This window comes from Kryptolebias marmoratus, linkage group LG14, assembly GCF_001649575.2.
Source record: "Kryptolebias marmoratus isolate JLee-2015 linkage group LG14, ASM164957v2, whole genome shotgun sequence".
NCBI lineage: Eukaryota > Metazoa > Chordata > Actinopteri > Cyprinodontiformes > Rivulidae > Kryptolebias > Kryptolebias marmoratus.
In genome coordinates, this window is record NC_051443.1 from 16242607 (window position 1) to 16263120 (window position 20514).

General features: G+C 40.2%; 1 protein-coding gene and 1 long non-coding RNA gene across 3 annotated transcripts in view; one reads left to right on the forward strand and one right to left on the reverse strand.

Annotated features, from left to right (window-relative positions):
• Nucleotides 1–12243: 12243 nt before the first annotated feature.
• On the reverse strand, nucleotides 12244–20237 carry tbx3a (T-box transcription factor 3a). Of its 2 annotated transcripts, none has more exons than XM_017407914.3 (7): nucleotides 19049–20237; nucleotides 17927–18194; nucleotides 17387–17533; nucleotides 16436–16512; nucleotides 15997–16154; nucleotides 14864–15510; nucleotides 12244–14105 (listed from the first exon to the last, which is right to left on the reverse strand). In XM_017407914.3, the coding sequence occupies exons 1-7, from the start codon at nucleotides 19438–19440 to the stop codon at nucleotides 13674–13676; spliced, it is 2121 nt and encodes a 706-aa protein (XP_017263403.1). In that variant the 5' UTR covers nucleotides 19441–20237; the 3' UTR covers nucleotides 12244–13673. The 2 variants fall into 2 exon arrangements, with proteins under 2 accessions (XP_017263403.1, XP_017263402.1); XM_017407913.3 differs by having other exon boundaries at nucleotides 17912–18194; nucleotides 19049–20236.
• A 38-nt stretch (nucleotides 20238–20275) lies between these two features.
• The window catches only part of LOC119617663, a 49550-nt gene continuing 49311 nt past the window's right edge, over nucleotides 20276–20514 (forward strand). Inside the window, exon 1 of the long non-coding RNA XR_005234019.1 lies at nucleotides 20276–20406. This is a non-coding gene — a long non-coding RNA (uncharacterized LOC119617663). The remainder of the gene's footprint in view (nucleotides 20407–20514) is intronic.

Sequence of the window (20514 nt, forward strand, 5' to 3'; positions counted from 1 at the left end):
ACATGCAGAGCCTGCAGAAAACATCTACACGGTAGATGCTCAGGCTTCACAGATGTGCAAACTACTTGTTTTGTGTGCGGTAATGTTCCCCCATACCGTCACAGATGCTGCCTTTCAGCAAGCTAAATTCAGGAGTTCATGAATTCCAGAAAGTATTTTGTATTTTGATTTCTTACATCCTAGATTGGCCTCAGTCCATCACCAATTTGCTTTGATACAGAGAGAGAGTGGCAGCCTTACTAGATATTGCATTTTTGTTTTTTTTGGTCTTTGCACAGCTGAGTTTTCCTGCATATTTGCAGCTGTGCTGGCAATCTGAGTTTGCAGTGTATGGTTTTCAGAAGGGGTTTCCTCCCTGCACAGTAATCTTCAGTGTGAAGTTGTATTAATTTGTTCTGAACTGTGTAAGCCTATAATTCAGGCCTGCCAGATGGCCTGAAGATCTTAACCCTCTCGTGCACAGAGACCTTTCCTTCAAGGTAACCCGGGCTCTTTTCTGTGCTTGAATTTAAACAGATTCATCAGCACTCACTGAGCAACATTTTATTTTTTTCCTCTGTGATTTTAAAACATCCATGCACTGAGGCAAGCAACAAAACCTTTCGTGGTGAATGAGGTGGAATGTATCTGACTGGCCAAGTCAGTCACATGATCTCGATCCAGCTGAGCTGCATTCCACTTGTTGGATTCCAGACTAAAGACAAAGGGACCCTGCAACAAGCAACACCCTGGAAGATTAACACCTGACAAAATAAAAGAAAACAGCCTGAGGGGTGTTCCATGAGGCCAGTTTAGCGCAGCCAAGTTTTCTGTTCCAATAAAACCTACAATATGATATAATGACTATGAGGGTGGTGTTTATCTTGTTTCCTAAATCAACAACTCTCTTTGTCAAGATCAGAGGGACTTTTCCATGAAAGGTGAAGTTTCACACGTAATTTTGACACTTCTACTGTCCAAAAGGAACAATATACTGTAGATCAGGCCGGCTTCAGTCAAAGGGAACAGATAGTGACTGAAAAGCTGTAAAATATGTAAAACCAAAATCTAACTCTGTACATAAAAGATAACAGGCTGAAAACTTGTGATAAAACTAGGAAGTTGATACAGAATTGCTGTAATTTCTTTAAAACATGAACATCAGAGCCCTAAAATCCCTGATCCATTTCAACCTGCATATTTTGAAGGATATCAGTTTGTAGTCAAATGAAATTGAAATAAGAGTTTTTATGGGATACCACTGAAGGCAAAAGGGTGTCAGTGTATTTTCCCAGTATATGTGTGTGTCTGTGTGTTTGCTTATTTTGCAAAATATGTCATGAACAACGAGAGATTCTAATAAAACTCTCAGAAAGTCTTCTTTGGATGTATATCTACAAAGTAGCTACAGTTTGGTGTGGTAGCAGCTGAGCATCCTCCCCAACACATACTCTGAGCACACCACATTGCATGAGATCTTTGTATAAAACTTTGGCATTAACCGTTGGTATCAATCTGTTCGTCTGTTAGCATAAAATCTGATGAACCACCGGATGGATTTTAATGAAACTCCCAGAAAGTAATCATTAGATGTACATCTACAACTGTTTAACTTTTGGAATCACCCCAGTTCACAGCTAAGCAACCTTAGCAATGACCCAGTCAGTTTTACTGATATTGAGCTAAAACTTTATGTGACAGCTGCTGAGAGTCATTCCCAACATGTATCCTGAATCACATGAAACTGAGCAAATTCTAATTTAAAAGGTTTAACCAAAATGGCTTTAACTTTGTCTGTTTTCATTATAGATGATTTCAGTTTAAAACTCTTCCATGAAAGGCGGGGGGTGATATGTATTTCTCCAAGGATTGTCTGTAAGGCTGCAAATCATTTATAAATACAATGGCCTTTTTGCATCAGCAACTGAACGCATCAGAGCTTAAAGTGATATAAGTTCCTGTTACAACAGGACACCTTCAGTTTATGTGTCTGTGACTGCATGGCTCAGTTTGTGTGTGTCGAGCTGTTCCTTTTAACCAACCACACTGCAGGGGGCAGAGCTGTACTGACCTTAAGAGATCAGTGTTCATATAGAAATAATAACTGTTACTCTTTAGAAACAGTTCTGTTCCTTCAAACATTGAGGTCTTCCTGCCTCATGGGGACACAGCTGTAGATAAATGATGAATGGTATGTTCAAAACAAGCAGAAATCTCTTTGAGAGAGAGAGAGAGAGAAACCCTTTTTCAAAGGCACTCACCTACAGCCAGCACAAATGATATGTGTGTGGCATTGAGGGTGGACTGCTGCCTCACTCACTGGGGGGTCATCATATGCAGATGTATGTGTTTATATTACATTTTGTGGATTTGCTATAAGCAGTGTATGCTTTGAATCGTCTTGCATGTTTACTGGTGTGTGTCTGTCTGTGCTTGTGGTGAGCCAACCTTCTAATCTGCCGAGCTCTGTTTGTATATGAAGTGCTGCTGATGTCTGAGGCTATTAGGTCTGCAAACGGAGACTCGCTTGTCTTCTCCTGTTCCACACAGCTCATTTAAACTTCCATCCAACTGCAGAGATTAAACGTCTTCTCTCAAAGAGGGGTTCTGCGGCTTGACTCGAGCTTCCATTTAAGAAACCTGAATGAGTGAAAAGCATGTAAAGAACCCATTTAGTGGAGGACAATAGGGACCACAGTAGGTTTGCATGTGCAAACAATGCATCATGCCTCACACGACATACAGTACCACACATGTGGCCTGCTTTTTTCCTCATGTCCATCTGGTAATCTACTTTTAGAGTTTGCAGATGGTACGCATGCCATTGCACTGGAAAAATAGTCTCGCTTGTAGTTACATAAAAATCATATTATACTCCTGCTGTTATAATAACTTAATTATTGTAATGTTTATTGAAAATGCTGATTTTGTATCTGGAAATCTGGAGGCTTTTGTGGACTTTCTGCAAATCTAGATGGAGAAATTCTCTCAAAATGAACAAATTTGTTTGGTTTGAGACTTAATCAGTTTTGAGCATTTCATTTTTTTTTTGTTAAACATACATTTTAAAGCAAAAAATAGGGGGCTGGAAATTTCAAGTTATTTAGTTTGAATTACAATCAGTGTTAAGGTTAGTTCAGGTCCACAGTGTTTCAGAGAGACTTACTTGAAGTCAGAATGTCTCCTAATGAGATGAAAACATGCTTATTTGTAAAGACAATGTCTATTTAGGAGTAATATTGTCTTATTACTGTCATAGTGATAACTAAAAAAATATTAGTATTATGTAGAAGTAGTATTATGCTACTCTCAGAGAGATTGCAAGACTGAACTTTCTAAAACTGTTATAAATCAGAGTCATTTCTTTTATTATCAAGTTAAAAAACAACAGTAAAACAAGCTGTTTTTAGGTTAGAAAAACTGATACACTTAAATTTTTTTTATAGTTTAACATGTTTGGTCTTTTGATGCTCCTTGGTAAAATTGGTCTGAATGTTTTTATTTGTTACTATAAGTTTAACCCAAATGCAGAAATTCTCTAATCTCTGAATGGAAGCAAGGAAGAATGATGAAAAGAGGTCAAAGTTCAGGTGTCAGTTGTACTTACTGACGTGGATAAAATTGAGACAAGAGTTGAATATTTATTTTATAATTAAAAAAAACATGCTGTCAGTAAATTGTAAGTTTATGGATGCACCGATATAAGCTGACCCCCCAAAGAACCAAAACTGAGTCAAACTAAAACACCTACAGATGAGAACTTGCACACCTCCATCACTCCCAATGAGCATCTCCCATGTCCTACCAACCGAATAACATAAGGTGGCCTTCAGGTTTAAAAAGCAGTCAGACAAAGAGTCATGGGTGTTATTTTCCCTGCATGAATTTTACCTCAGAGGCTCACACCAGACTTCATATAGAACCTGAAACTGAATATGTTCTCAAATAGACATTCAGAAAAATGCTAATGCTTCCTAAAATAGGTCGCAAAAAGTCTTAGAATAAGACAAGAAAACATTTCACCTCAGTATACAACTAGGTGTTTAAAAAAGCTTAAGTGGTAAAGCAGATAAATAAATATCTACACATCAATAATTGGATGGAATTAAACACTACATGAACTCAATGTAATGTTCTTTTATTTCTTTAGATACTTTTAAAAGTGCTCAACTGAAGCACTCAATTTATCTAAAATCACCTTAGAGAAATCTTTTAGCTCTCCTCAACATGTGCGGCTTTTTAAAGAATCAGACATGGTTTTGTTGCCAAATAACCAGCAAACAACATGGCCCACTAACATTAGCTCAAACTGTCATGTGGTGTGCCGAATGGACCCAAACTTTAGAAGAAAACGACAACAAAAAAGGGCAGAACTCAAGATAAACCTTAAAATGGTTTAAACTCACATATCCAAACGACAAAACGAAGAAGGAACTGACAAAACACAGAGAAAACTAACAGAGGACTATATATACTGGGAGGGTTAATTACTGAATTAAGGACAGCTGAGTAGATTACAGATGAAGCTCAGGTGTGAACGGAGCTGAAAAATGGAGCTATGGAGGAGCTTTATGAGCTTAACAAGAAACCAAACCAAAATACTTAAACTAACCTAAAGATGAAGAGAAAACAAGAGTGAAAATACTTTGATTGTACAGAACTAAAGACAAAACTAAAGAGAAAAACTAAACTTGTGTACAAAATGCATAAGCAGCCCATGAACAGGAGCTGAAAAGTGTAAAAACAGTACAGTATAAAATAAAAGTCAAATTTTTGCAGTGAAGATGTTTGTTGTTTCTTCTTGGAGGGTATATTGGTGCTGTGTTCTCTGTTTTTGTTGCCTGTGAGGACATAGGTAGGTATTTAAAGAATATTTCTTCATCTTTCCAACTTTTACCTTCTCTTCTCACAGTTTTTCCACTTGAAGAAGCACTCTCAGGAGCTGATATTGTCTGAATCTCACTTTTGTCTTTATAATATTCCAGTCTTACCTTTTGGGGAATTTTTGCAGAAGTATCCTATTTGATTTTTTAATTTCCTATTCCTTGAATGACATCGTTAAGAGTGATAATTTGCTGGAAGATTTAATAATTTAGCTCCTGAATCGGAGTCATTCTGCATTATGATGTGGACACAAAATTTTGCACTATCGTGTTCTTTAGCAAGCTGTAACACACCTTCAACAGCTTGAGGGCAGCGCAGGTGACAGGGGAGAAGTGGGGCTGACAATTTCACAGACTGACAAGCAGGCATGTTGGTGAGCTACAAATCCCACACAACAATGTAACTTTATCCTCAGAGGTGATACCTTGAGCTCCTCCTTTTCGCAACATCAATGCCGAGCTAAGTCCTCGAGGGCTTTTTTCTATAAAACAGTCACAATGGTGGCAGTCACGCTTTCATTTCACAACTTCAAGTTTCAGTTTACCCTTCTGTTTATTTTTGGCCAAGTCCATGTTGTATTTGTTTTCTGGCAGCAATTTAACATCACTATAAGCATCTTAAACATATAATTGCTGCTGAAGATGTCACTGACGTCCAAAATGTCTGAAAATTTTTAAGCTTACTGCTCTCCATAAACTCCTTTGCAAGTCACACAAATTAAAGCTCACGCAAAAAAAAACCCAAAAAACAACTAAAATGTATATATGACAGAAGGAACAGAAAAAAGAACTCAGGGAGCTCAAGAGATACCAAGGGCTATGGCAAACCGTTTGTGTGATTATTCAGTAACCTTGAGCTCATTTTCGCCCAATAGTTTGTGTTACTTTACAACTGGTTGGCTTTTTAATTCACGAGGGGAGCGCTGGACCAAACTAGTTGACAACTGTGACCTCCAAACTGGGAGAGTGGCTCCAGGAACAAACTCAGGGATCCCTGTCCAGAAAAGATCTACCAGATAAGAGACTTCATGAAACCCTGAAGGTCTGTGGCTTCTGATAGACTGGAGCTAGGCTAAAGCCTCCCATGGACTTTGGGTCAAACTGACCCGGAGTTACAATGACTGGTCTACCTCTCTCTATCTTTCTCTCTTTTGAGGCTTCAGAAGGGTGAAAGGGCAAATGCCTAAAATAAGAAAATTATTTTACCCCTAATTAAGCTGGTTAAAAACACCTACTGGGTAGTTTTGCTGAGTCAGCATTCATATTATTGTTTTCCTGTCTGTAGTTTATTCTGTACATGTTTTAAACTCTAACAACCATAAGACATTAGGCTAATTTTGTATATCAAACAGTTCAGCTTCTCTTTGAAGTCATACTTGCTTCATTTTTAGCTTTCAGCTACTGTTGTGCTAATTTTTGCTAGTAACCTTTGTTTAGCTAATTTTGGCTTTTATTCTGATTGCTTTAAGTTTAACAGTTCAGTTTCAGCTTCGTCAACAAACTTCTGCAAAAATAATTTGAAGGTTTTAAAGAAAAGAAAAAAATCTAAATATCTCTGGAACCACTCCTGAGCTACTGCTGTTTTTTTTGTGAAGTAATTCTACACTGTCTAATCTCTTTGCAAATTTTACATTACGATATGCAAAAATTAATTAGCATGGAGCAAGCTCTCTGGTTTCTGTTTGTGGCCCAAATAAAATTCAAATCACTGAATTAAACGCAGCTTGTCTGCAGAAAGCAAATATTTTTATTATATTTGCTATTAATATTATATTTGATATTAATATTATATATTAATATCTTTTATTTTTTATTAGTTGTTTAAAGTTTGATTACATTCAAACAATGACTGACACAGAAACAGTGTTGGCTCAGATAACCTGTGTCTGTTCTTTCAGATGTTTGCTCAGGAAGCACAGAAATATTTAATAAGCTTGTAGTCAGTTGGAATACAGCTGCTGTTTTTGAACAAAAGCCAGGCTGTTTAATATGACACTTTAACATAGTTTTATGACTGTTTTGCCTACAGTGGTTTCCCCGCCTTACACTCTGCATCAAAACAGAGGGAACAGAAAGTGCAAGAGGTGGAAAGAAAACAGGTGAATGAAACGCAGCCACTGCTTTTTATCGTTTTCTTTTAGTGCAGAAATTTACGACTCCAAGGTCACATGACCATGCTCCTGTATTTCACTCATTACAGACACCTTATTTTAGTTTTTAAGCGCTGAAGGCGAAAGCATAACAGAAACAAACTGGTCCTTAATTAAAGCAGAACATTTTAAGCGACAACAAAAAATGTTTATGGTGAGATTTTCCCACAAAAACAGACGTTTTCAAAGAACTTTATGTAAATGTCATCACTTATTAAGAGTTTGGTGTCTGTATTACAGTTTAAGTTTTATTAAACCTATTCAGTGTGTCTTTAATAAGTGGAGGCAAGCTGCATGGAGAGTTTTGTCTCCGACCAACCAGGGCTGTAGTAACAGATTTTGAACACTAGAGTGCACTGTGTCCCTGTGGAAGTGCATGCTGCCTTTATTACCATTCAACAGAAAAAGAAAATGCAAGGTTGCATCCATGTGAAAGGAACTTGGATCAATCGTATTGCAACATTTGATCCATTTGGTCAGCTCCTGTATTCTGTAACAAAGTGCTGTTAAGATTTCACATTCTGTCTTTTTCAGTGTAAATATTTCCCACTGTTACACTAAGGTGCTTTGAGAAAAACACAAACATATTCAGTACAGCAGTAAAGCTGTTTTAAAGCTAATAATAAACTAAAAAGCACCATTCAGGAGATTGTTTTGCATATTTAACTGAATGTATAATCACACCTAAGCAGGTGTGATTATACATTCATCTGTCTAATTATTTTAATTAGTTTTTTTCATTTGTAATCCCAACCATAAAAGTTGACAGAACAGTCTGAACGAATGAGAAGGAATCTGTTCTTATCGGGTGTGGTGTGTGCATAACTAGAAGCAAACATGCCGTTCTCTCAGTTTAAACTATCTACAGTGTTATCAGAAACTTACCTTTCCTGTTGGACAACAGCAGAATTAGAATAGGAACAGTTCACCTGGGATCACCATTAAACAAGAGTTTACAGTACAATGACAACCTCAAAGCTGTAATTTTCTGCAAAGACTACAAAACAAAAAGAAAACCCAATCTTATTCCTGATGAAAATGCCTCTCAGCCATCATTTACTGTCAGTTTGTATAAAATGTATTAAACAGATATTAACTTAAGTCAAAAGTTTAGTCTCTTTAACAGTTTTACAAGCTATTTATGTGTATCATCAACCTGGTTGATTCAAATCAAACAAAGAACCACATTAACATTATGTGAATTGTAAATTCTGTATAATTCATGGGGATTTATTATTTCTATTAGGTTAAGAGGATTTTAATAAAAGTTGAAGAAAAGGGAAACAAAGCTTTGCTGGAAGACATTTTTTTTCTCCTAAAACACTAGACATATTAAAGCAGACAAAACACCAACTCATCAAACGTGTGTTATAATCCTTGAAAATATGTTTAACATGTGACAAGAGGAAAAGTGACTAATGTCTTAGAATTTCTTACAATGTCAACTCTACATCTCAAATTAAATTTAATGTTGAGTTATTAGAAAATGTAACTTTTTCTGATCAACATCGAGCTTCACACCATTCAAATAGTTTTTCTTCTAGTTTTTTAATAATAAAACATTTTTATCTGTAAAACACTCATGCAGTATTTTACAGATAATTGATAATTATTAAATTAGTCTTCTAGATCATTTAAGTTGCATTTTAAACAGTTTTAAATATCTTGCTTTATTGAGCTAAATCCCTTCTTATTTGTGTAAAGATGTCTCCTTTTAGTTACATATTACTTTTTTATCATTACCATTGTGTGCTTTTTGTTGCATAAATTTTTAAATAAACATTTTTTTTTTTAAATTTAAACTTAAACTCAACATGTGCATGCAGCCATTTCATTGCAGGGGACCGGATCGGTTGTTTAGACACTCAGTGACACCGAGGTAACTGGATTTAGGTTAGTAAAACATCAATTAACTGTGTGAACCATCTGAGTATAATGTTACAGAAATTTGCAGCTTACATAGATATAAGATAACATGTTGCTATATTACAGATTTTTTTTTTCACATGAGTGACAGGAAGGCGTTTAGAATGGAAACAAATGCGGTGATTAATTTTAGTTGTTATAATGTTCTGCCACTAGATGGCGCAGCTGGCCGCTGCCAGTAAAAACAACAGGACTGACTGGAGGACCACCCAACAATAAATGATTATTGTTTGGAGAGAGGGCAATGGTCAGTCCAGGAAAAGCTGCCTACAACAAGAGCTGTTATCGTTAGGAGTAAAAGTTTTCATGTCGATGATTTAAAATGATATTTCAGACATTTTGAAGTGGGTTTCTGTGTGATCTGTTAATATCTTTCCTGTTGAACGAGCATAGTTTGACTCTGACAGGACTGACAAGCTAATGGCTAGTCGGAGCACAGCTAAGACCAAAGGACTGCTGCAGTTTTAAAATGGCTCCACTGTCAAACATTTCAAAGTGCTTTATGTGAATGCTACTTTATAAACCTTTAGACTGCTGTCGGTTTTACATCACACAGTTGTTCTGACAGAAAGATTATAATATTTCTGCTAAAATGTCACAGGATACACTGGAAATGTTACAACTAGCTGCTGCTAGCTGTATTTGTGCTTGCAATTAACCACAGGGTTTTAAATAATCATGTATTGTGAAACTGACATCAATGTAAAAAAATAAAAGTATAAAACACTTTGAAAGTGTTTGAGTTGAAGTTGTTTTAAGATGGCAGACATTCCCTTTGGTCTTGGCCCTGATCAGACTAGCCGTTAGCTCGTCGATCCGGTCAGATTTAAACTTTGTTTCTCCAAACTGAAGCTGTTCAGAGAGCTATCTACAACAGGTAAAACATTAACTGTTCGAAACCTTTCTCATTTCAAAAGATCTGAACTGTCACTTTAACGCTTAGTGAGTCAGATCTTCTCACTGCTGTCAGTTTTGATATACACAATATTTTTTTTTACAGAAATATGATATTCCTGCTGAAGGTCACATCAGGATGCACCAGAAGTGCTACAGCTTGCTGCTTTTGCTGCTATTTGTTTTGCAAACCATAAACCATAAAGTTCTATGTAAATCACTGAATACTGTGGAGCTGACAGTGCTGTACAGGTTTCTAAAACAACGTTTGTGTGAACCTCTATGAAACATTCAAGCTCAGAGTTGTTCTAAAATGGCAGCAGTCCACCTTGGCCTTCGGACTAGCAGTTAAGGCGGTATCACACCGAGCTGTGACTGTTGAGACGAGCTGGCAGGACAAACTTGTGGGAAAGTTGAGCGACAATATGCAAATTTTCAGTTGTGGCCTCACCGAATTCTGACTGTGACCGAACAACCAGCGAGCCGCGAGGCTGTGTTTTGTTCTGTGGGGCCAGTTTTTCAGCATCACCGCCCAGTTTCATGTGCACAGCTCACATTCTTGGCCATGCACATTATTTTCTTTCCCAAAATGTTCCCCTCCTCGGCTAGGTTTGTCCACACCTTGGCACTTGCCACCATGTTTATGATTTTATCCTTTTTTCTTTTTTTTTTTAAAATAATCATTTTTTCAATAATTATTATTTATCATATCATATCATATCATAGACCTGGACATTTGCTTTGGATGTGTTCTGTCAGAACAGAACTCCAGACACTGCAACTATTTCGAGAGAAATTTCATCACAGTTTTTCTGAACATGTTCAAAATACAAGCCACAGGACCGCGCGCTTCTGCAACTCACGCAAAGAAATTAGGAAACCACAGAGAATGTTGCAAAACATTGTGGAGACTCTCTATTGAAAGCCAGTCACTAACTAGTCCAGGTCCAGTCAGATACCGCCTTTAGATCATCAGTCCTGTTGGACTTAAATTCCAACTCTCTAAACTGAGGCAGTTCAACAAACTATCTACAACAGGTAAGATATTAACTGATAACATCCCCACAGAAACCCACTTTAAAATATCTGAACTACCCTTTTATTTTTCAGAGGTTGGAGGAGATTCAGCTCATTGAGGCATTACATATTTTACACAGACCTTCTCTATGTGTAGCCCTCTTTAATATGTAACTAGGGATTATTAGTTTGTAAAAAAAAACAACAAAGTCTTAAAATTGGGGCAACTTTAACGGATTATTTCAGAAGATTTCATAAAGCCGCGTCATCCTCAAATATCGTGATGATTTCTGACATTACCACCTGTGGTCTAAAGTCCCGGATCAGGCTAATAAACACATAGAGATGACAAGCAGCCGAACTGACTTTAATTACGTCTTAGTGGGGCATTTCTGTTCGGAGCGAAATTAATTTCGCAGTTCTACATCAGACATTAATTGCCGGACATAATAGAAGTCACAAACATCCTTATCATCCGATCCCTGCTGCGGTGGGAGGGGGGCTCCTCTGTGCAGGGAGGCTGGTAACAACCCGGCTGCTGCTGCGGCCGCTTGGGGGCGTCCCGTCCAGGTAAGATTACAGACGCGTCGTCGCCTTCCGTGCAATAAAAATGGAAGATATGCTCGTGGAAGGCGCCAGGTGAGCAATAAGACGGACTCATTGAGACAGTTTGTATCATGTTTACACCTATTCACCAGCGCCAGGCTCGCTACACATTAACCAGACGATATACAAATAAAGATATGGCGTTGATAAACTCCTGACTCGAGGTGCAATAATAAAGGGAGAGTAATCATGTCTCTTTTTTTTCCCCTCCCTCCACTCTTGTCTCAAAGTAACACTTCTGCGGTGGACTAACTATAGGATGTCAGCGGTGTCATATTCATGTGAGGCCTGTTTATGCGGTCTCTTTGCAGCAAAAGCGTTGGAACCCATATTTTCACATGTTGAAAAGAGAAAAGAATAAAAGCAGTTTTCGACTTGCATTAAATGTATTTTTTTACACAAAACGTCTAGAGGTTGCATATTTAATTTTCTAGAATGCCATTTTGAGTTTACACACCTCATTTGCTCTAATCATAAACCGAATATTGGCAATCTATATATATATATTATTGTTTTATTTGAAGGGTTAGGAACTATATCTCAAAGCTATCCTCACAAGGTTAAATGTTATTTTAGCTCCTCGTGTATCACGTATTTATGTCGTTGTTGAATAAAAATTTCCACAACAGGCTTTTTTAAAATCTTCCCAAATTATAAGACCAAACATGGCAGCGTTTACGCCCGACTTGTGCAAAAACCTTTCTTTTAATTCCTAAGTTAGACGACTTCTTGTGTATTTTTACCCCCCTAGCTTCGGCCGGCTTCATAGAGCGATGCGCACACCGACAAACAGCATTTCAATGTTTTTATTGAAACTTTCAAAAACACAATGTCAATGTTGTAAACTAGACAAAACTCCAATACAACATAAAACCCACAGACAACTTAAGTAACACGACCAAAAATAAAGAGAAAGAGAAAGAGAGAGAGAGAGAGAAAAAACCCTTCATATTTTTTTTGAGAATGCGGCACTTTTTACGATCAAGTTCGCAATTTGAAAACAGGGAGAAAAATAAAAATCCACTTTGTCACACTTCAACAACACGTCTCAAAAATAATTAAAAAAAGTTGTTTTTCTGTCTTTCTTTTCTTTTTTTTTCTTTTTTTTTACTTTTTCCAGCCATGGGTGCAGTGCGTCGTCGCCTTTTTCATTGAAACAGTAGCACTTCACACACAAGGACGAGTGAAAATACAATGGCACCATGAGTGTGAATAACTGCGGGATATTTGGGAATTAAAAGGATAGAGTCCATATTTTAAAGGGAATATAAATGCAGATGGCAAAAAAAGCTTAATAGTCCACAAACTATTTTTACATAGGTATATCGAGAATAAATTAAGAACAAATCTCTAGAAACAAACTACTCCGTCGTATTTACACGCAATAACAATATCAAATAATTACATAAATATTTTTATATATCCTTATTTACATCAATCAATACTACCTTCCATAGTTTTCAATATTTACTTTTAATTTCTGCTTCCCTTTTGGCCTAAAATCCCACTAACTTTGCGCCTCAGATTCCCTCCCGGAGCACCAGCCATTGTTTTTTTTTGTTTGCTTTTTTGTTTCCAAATAACAAGAAAAACTAATTTTTTAAAACTGAAAACCTAATTTAGAAAAGAATAAAATGAGTAATTTATTTCTCTATATTTTAAGTTTTACATTTTAGTGTTAACAAAAAAAGAAACATTGGATTTTTAGTTTTTTTTAAAGGCCATGCAACAATTGAACAATCGGTTAATTCGTAGCAACAACAAAATACAGCAGTCTTTGAAAGGTAGGTCAAACCAGAGCGAATTCAGGTGAGTCCAATTCGATTCAGAGTGCATCTTTTTTTATTTAAGCTTTTCTTTAGGTTTGCTTCTCCTCGTGTTCAACAACAGGAGACATCAGGACACAGCAGCAACTTTTCTGAAATCTGTGTAGAAGTCACACCCATGCCAGCGGTTCAGTTTCAATACTTGTACGGTATTCAAATGACAGAGGAGGAAAAAAAAGGTTTGTTTAATTTAAAAAAAAGGAGAAAAGAAAGGTAAAAAGATGTGAGTTAAACAAAGTGCATTTCAGAAACTAAAAAGTTCACGTTTTTAGCTTTTATTTTAATAATAATAATAATAAAAAACCTGCATGATTCTGTCAGCGCGTCCTCCTCTTACCAAAGTCTTCATCACGTTAAATGACAGCAACAACAGAGCAGATCTGCTGCTCTCACTAAGGGGAGCCGCTCCTCGGCCTGTCCTGGTTCGAGTCCAGCCCACTGACAAGGCGCTGGATGCTCTGCAGCTCGTTGGCCGAGTCCTTCTCCGCGCAAGTCTTGGGGGACGCGGACACGGAGCCCGACGAGATGGCGGACGAGTGGCTGGTCACCTCCGAGGTGGAGTCCAGGGTGACGGCGGACACGGGGCTGGCCGGGACCAGGCCGTCCGCCTTCAGCTCCCCGCCGCCGGCCATGGAGGGCACGGCGGTGGTGAGCAGGGTGCTGTCCGGTACCGTCATGGGGAGGGAGTACGGGCTGTACCTGAGTCGGGGGCGCACTGCGTTCAGGAAGGGGTGTCGGTGCACCGAGGAGGAGGCGGCCGCGGCTGCTGCCATGTAGGTGTAGGGATAAGGGAACAAACTGCCAAACGGAGACATGGCGATGCCCTGTGGAGGAACACAGAAACCGAGTCAGCTCTGTGCGCTAAAACGCACCCAAACTGGAATAATCCGGAGGAAAACACACCAACTGTTGCCTTTAAAGTAGTCATAACGCTTCAAAGGGATAGGATATATAGTTTTAAATATACTTTTCTCTAAGTGGTTTTTATTGTTTTCACAAATCTGGTCCAAGCAAACCCCCCCTGCAGCAAACGATTTGCCACCTACCAGATAAACAAACAACTCTTGCTGCTTGCTCAAGAATTTGTAATGCAAATACTGATCCCTGATCCCTGTTGCTGCCATCAAACGAGAGAAGCTGCAGCTATAACACTTGTTTCGACAAGAGTTGGGGGGGGGGGGGAAGACACATTTATTGCCCTTTAAAACATACTTTCGTATACCCTTCTCTAAGCCACCGAAGTATTTTAATACACTAAGCTCTACAAGACGAACTTAATGAGCACATAACACTTCAAGCTGTTGTGTTTCTCTAACTTAGGCCTTTCTAAAACAAATTATTGCAAGACTTGCAAAGAAAAAGCCAGACAAAGCTGGTTTCTAAGAATCAGATCAAGTTTAAATTTGCTCCGCGTTGCAACTTATTTCAACCAAACGCAAAAAGAGCGCGAGCAAACGTCACCTCATGAACTTTACGTCTGATATATAAGGTCAGAACATACGTTTCTCTCTCTGCAGTGCCATTACAGTACGTGCTTTAGGGGAGCTCCAAACAGGCCTCGCCAAAAGAAAGCAGGTTTTACCTGTGATGCCAAGACATGTTGCTGCAGATGAAACGGAAGGCCCGGCGCCCCCGTCAGGCTCTGCGGAGGGGATGCCATGCTGCTCGTGTCCATGGTGCTCACCCCTCCCGAGGACACCGCTGCCAGCAGGGGTCCCATGCCCGCGGCCATGTTGGAGAACGCGCCCCCCATGTTGAACTGACCCGGGTGCAACAGAAACGGGTGCGCGCTCCCGAGGTGATTGAAAAACTGCTGTCCCGTTAGGCCCGGCGGAAACCCAAAGTTATGCAAGTGGTTGTGGCCCATGTGCGCGCTGTCAGTCTGAACAGTCAAAGGCAGGAAGCCGTCCTTGCTTATAGACCTGCTACATTCGTCCGTCTTGGACTGGTCCAGGCTCGGGCTCTTCAGGTCTTCCCCGGAGCGCGTGGTGCTGGAGATGACGGTGATGGGACTCTGCCGCGAGTCCGCCTGGCTTTTCTCAGTCCTCGGGCCGCCGTCGCGCATCCTGCCGGCGGAGTCATTGCAGCTGAAGGAATGGCCCTTAGCCGGGCTGGCCTCGTGGTTCTTCCCGTCCCCTGTGGTGGTGGAGATCTTGCTGGAGTCCGGACCGTCTTTGTTGTGTCCATCTTTGCTCTCGTCGTCGCTGTCCTCGTCGCTGTCGCAGAAATCTATGAGGAGGAGGAGGAGGAGGAGGAGGAAGAGTATCAGTTCTGCACACTGGTGACCCTCAGAGGGGGTGGGGGGATAAATAAATGCGCACAATGAATGCACACTGGTGACCAATATGAAGCACTGCTGACCCATATGAAGCACTAAGTGAGTTAAACATTGATTATTTCCAAGAACACTAAAAAGCCGTTTTAATGTATTTTCGCAAATTGCTCTAAAACCATTAGAAGCGCTCTGATATCATGTCAAAACTGATTAGTGTCATCAGTTACTGGGAATATATATATTTCCACCATGTTTATTGCTCATTTTAATTAGAGAGGCGCTGAAGAGAGAAAAACCCTCAATTTTCTAAGCTTAAAAAGGCCCAAATCACAAAGTTTTTCTGCTTTGTAAACACTACATAACGTCCCATTATGCTAATTTTATGACTTGTGATGAAAGCTGTGACTAACGGTGGGGTCTGCCGCTCTCTCTCTATATACCTTTCAGGTGTGGGGGGCCCACTGTGGACACGGCGGGGGAGGAGGCCTGGCCGAAGCACTTAAAGGAGGCCTGCTCGCCGGAGGAGTCGTCTGAAGCGCCGTTTTCCTTCTTCTGCTGCTCCTCGTAGGAGCGCATGGATTGCAGAGCCAGCTGTTTCCTGAGGAACACATGTGTCCAGGTTATTATAGGTGGCAGGCAAAGAACTCAGGCCAGAAACAACGTCAGCACCACGACAAAAGACACGGAAACTTATTTTTAGGCGATGCTTGTATGAATTAGTGTATTTAAATCGAAAGTGGGACAAAACGGACTCCCTGGGGGGTTAATGTGGAAATTTAGGCTCAGGTTTAATCCAGCATGATCACCCTTAGTCTCTATGTAAAAGATCTTAAGTTCTCCCCCCTTTTCTAACCAGAACATATTTCCTCTCTGGCTTACCTCTTTTCCCGTCTCCCATTGCCGGTATCACGGAATCCTTTGGCAAAAGGGTTATGGTCGATTTTTAACTGTGTTATCTGAAAAAAAAAGAAAAGTAAGATTGTAAAATAAATCTCTAAAATACGTCAATGTTTACATAATTTAATTTATGTTCCTTCACAGGCAAGAATGACGCAGGAAATATATTGATTAGGTTAAACAAAACAACAAAAATGCGCAAAAATGCGCAAAACGCACCAACCAACAGGCTCCCTGTGCACTCTTCCCCACTGTAACTTTTCACAAACGTTCTCTCGCAACTACCGCAAACATGAGCTGATAATTAAATCAAAGTGTTAAAATATCATTACATTATTATTTTTCTTCTTAAAGTGCTCATTCTGAATATTTTTTTATTTTATTTTTGAGGATAAAATGTTTCCAAAAAATGCTCCTCCCTTCTTCCCCCCCCATTTCTCCCTTTAACCTCACAGCTCTCCCTTTTTTCCCCCTAATTTTTTTTCCAACCCCCAGCCCCTTTAGTTGCACACACACACACACGCACACACAAACGTACACACATACACACAAAGACATCGAGAAGGGGTCTGAGTCTGTGCCAAATCCTTTCCACGTGATTGAATAAATGAAAGATAACCTGTATAACATTCCTCAGAATTATGACTTTTCGTTTTCCTACCACAAGCACTGGCAACATCATCACCCTCCCCACCGAAACACACACACACTCTGTCTCACACACACCACCAGCAGCAGCACCACTCAAACAAATACGGCGTCTTTCATATTTTATGACAACAAAATGGTGCTGCAGCATGAAAGAAAACGCGTTTGACAAGGGAAATGGACACTAACACACACATATGCACACACACACACACACGGGTCAAATTTCCAGGAAATAAAACAGATCTAAAACCCCCTTGCCCTTTGAGCAATAATTGCGCTCACCTTGTCGTTTTGATAGGCAGTCACTGCGATGAAGTCCGTTTCAGGGAAAACATACGTCCTGAAGGTGCTGTACGGCAGTTTGAGGATATCATTCGCCCTCACGATGTGAAACCGGGGCTGATATTTGTGCATCGAGTTAAGAATGGTCTGCAACACACACACGCGCGCACACACACACACACACATCCGCAAAAAAGCTAAATTAGAACTAAAAGTAATAACCAAAAAATAAGAAAATTAGAATTTTATTTGCATTCCTCATTCTGTCAAAGTGTGAGCATTAGCTTGGAAATTATTTAGCAAAAAACATGACAGAATAAATCTGCACTGGCTTCTGTTAAGCTCATAACTAAAAATGCAATTATGGGATTAGAACATATGCCAGCGTAATGACATTTTCGAATTGTAGTTTTTGTAATTAAAACAAAATTGAAAGCACAGCTTATGTGTTGGGCGATTAAAACACACAATTAAAACACAATTTTGATTGAGATTGAAAGTTGATAAATAGGAAAATGGACATACATTACTGGAACTTACAAATCCATGCTTGTCGGAGATGTTGTTTGTCAGCTTGAGTTTGTGGAAATTGACGACCTTTGACATCCACTGCTCTCCGGTCGCGGGACTGTCCGGGTGAATGTACATCCTCTTTGGCATTTCGGGGTCGGCCTTTCCCGCCACCATCCAGCGGGAGTTGTGAAACTTGTACCTGCAGTCGTCGGCTGCAACTATATCCATCAGGAGAATGTACTTGGCCTTTTTGTCCAGACCCGTGCACCTCACTTTGAACGGAGGGAACATCCGCCTGGAGATTCAATTAAAAAACAAAAGAAAACGGGAAAACACAGAGATTTAGGTAAACTATCCACTCATAGGATAAGGCATTCATTTAGCACGCTTCATTTGAGCAAATTTCACATGTGCTATTAGTTAATTTTTTTTTAATATGCTAAAAAGTCTGCTGAACGTGCGTTAAAAGTCCAAATAAATCCATTCTTTCTTCACAAGCCACCTCAAACAGCGTGCTACAGGAATGCTGTTTTGATTTTTATTGCCTTTGAAGGCTCTCTCTCTCACACACACACACACCCACACACACACACGCATCTCCACATTCTGTCACAGCCACGATGACGACAACGATATGAGCTTGAAGCACAAAAAGTTAACTTTAAACATATTAAGTTCTGATAAAATGTGTAAGAAGGAGATACATTCCGCCATTTTTTGCTGCTCAATCTCTAAAATTTAAGGCTATGGTAAGAGTGGGTTTTATTTTCATTATTATATTTGTCAAAATTAAAGAGATATTTGAAGGGCTGACCACAGACTGCTCACTTAAAAAAGATGCTGGTTATGAGCACAACAAAATGTCACACTTCATTCATAAATTCAGTCCCTTTTTATCTCCTGGTAATCAGCATAAAATAGCTTTAAGAGACTTGACGGTTTGGGTTGGGCTTTAATTTTTTAGTGTGCTACGAAGAGCACATGTGGATACAATTTGAGAGGCATTTCTGTGAGTTAAATTGTTACAAGTTAGACTCGTAGGAAGATTAAAATAGTTACAGATCTATAAAAACAGCGTGGCTAAAACGATTCTTCAACCACGAGTGTATGTAAATGACTTTTATTGGAATGCTTAAAAAAATAATTCACCTTCCGGATTTTGTAATCACCATCTCCGTGCCCTTCTTGTGGAAGAGTTCCCAAAGCTCCTTGGCTTCCAGGTGAACTTTGGGGTCGTCCTCCACCTCCTCCTCGGGCTCCAGAGTCTTTAGAGGCCTGAGGTGGGCGGCCGCAGCCTGGTGTCCCAGCGAGGAGAAGTGCAGGCCGGTGTCGGTGGCTCCCATCAGCTGGTCCATGATCGGCTTCCCCAGGGCGCCCGGCAGAGACAAGGAGCCGCTGGGCGGGAGAGCCAGGGCCGGGAAAAAAGGGGGCTGGTGACCCAGCATTGCACTCATGGCAAATTCCGGACCCCGGTGAGGTATAAACGGATGATATGCCATACTTGATCCTTGTATGACTGGATCTCTCATCAGGAAGTTCATCCAAGTGCAGGCAGCAAATACAGACGACTGGGTGGATTTCAAAAACAAAACACAACAAAACAAAATAGCAACACTGGACTCTGTGTACGAGAGCAACAAGTTGAGTCAAAATTTAAAAAAACAAGAAAGAAAGAAAAAGAAAATCAGAACTCCTCCTTCAGCACGGCAGCAACCGACATCCAGTATTTTTCGCGACTTGTGGGCAGATCTCTGCAGTCCTGCGTGGAGTTTCCATCAAAAGTCTGAGGAGTAAAATGTAAAAATGACCTCCATTAATCTTCAGGAGCGCCGCGACGCCGACTTTCCCTCGGAGGCTTGACGCGCATCGGACACCTTTTCTGTTTTGTCGCCGCGCGTTCGGACATGAGTCGAATTAAACCACCAGGGCTGAGTTATCTCATTGACCGCGGCGCATTCTTTCTCCTCTGCTGCTGTTTACAATATCGGCATTCCTGTTAAAATGGGTTCCCTCTTATTGGCTTCAGTCCTGCGCGGCGAAGGGCGACGTGTTGAAATATTTGGATAGCGCCGAATAATCCCCCCTTTCTCTGCCTTTACTTGCTCCGGACATGCAGCCCTCTCTCTTTCTCACACACACACACGCGCGCACACACACTTCATTCCTTCTTCTCCTCCTCCTCTCCCTTTCGGGCGCACACACACATTTCAGAGGAGTACACAGCAAAAGGAGTCCGCTGACGGCCAGGGCGCAGAGAGCGAGAGAGAGAGAGAGAAAGAGGGAAAGAGAAAGAGAAAGAGAGAGAGAGGCGGTAAGGTCCCAGCTCCGTGATTTTCCTAGCGCCTCTGTGGCCCACGGGGCTTCATGCAGTGTGGATGTGTTGCGCGTCGCGAGCTGCAGCGCTCCGTTTGATTGGCTCTTTGACGCTTTCAGACCAATTGTGTGGCGGCGTAGGCGTGGTTCCGACAGGTCGGGTGGAGGGGGACAGACTTCAGACTTATAAAAAGGTGTTTGGGGGAACTCAAAAGGGCTTTTTGCCGTGAAACGCCGCCGTCCCCGCCTCGGTCGGCGTGTTGTGTGTGTGAATATGTCAACATCGTTCCAGAAAAGTTGCG

What these genes read in the sequence shown, in the direction of transcription:
- tbx3a (XM_017407913.3), bottom strand. Translation starts at nt 19,440, where the DNA reads ATGAACTTCCTGATGAGAGATCCAGTCATACAAGGATCAAGTATGGCA. An exon ending in GATTTGTAAGTTCCAGTAAT is followed by an intron (nt 17,534 to 17,911) that starts GTATGTCCATTT and finishes TGTGTGTTGCAG; the next exon opens with ACCATTCTTAACTCGATGCA. An exon ending in GGGCCCCCCACACCTGAAAG is followed by an intron (nt 15,511 to 15,996) that starts GTATATAGAGAG and finishes TCCTCCTCATAG; the next exon opens with ATTTCTGCGACAGCGACGAG.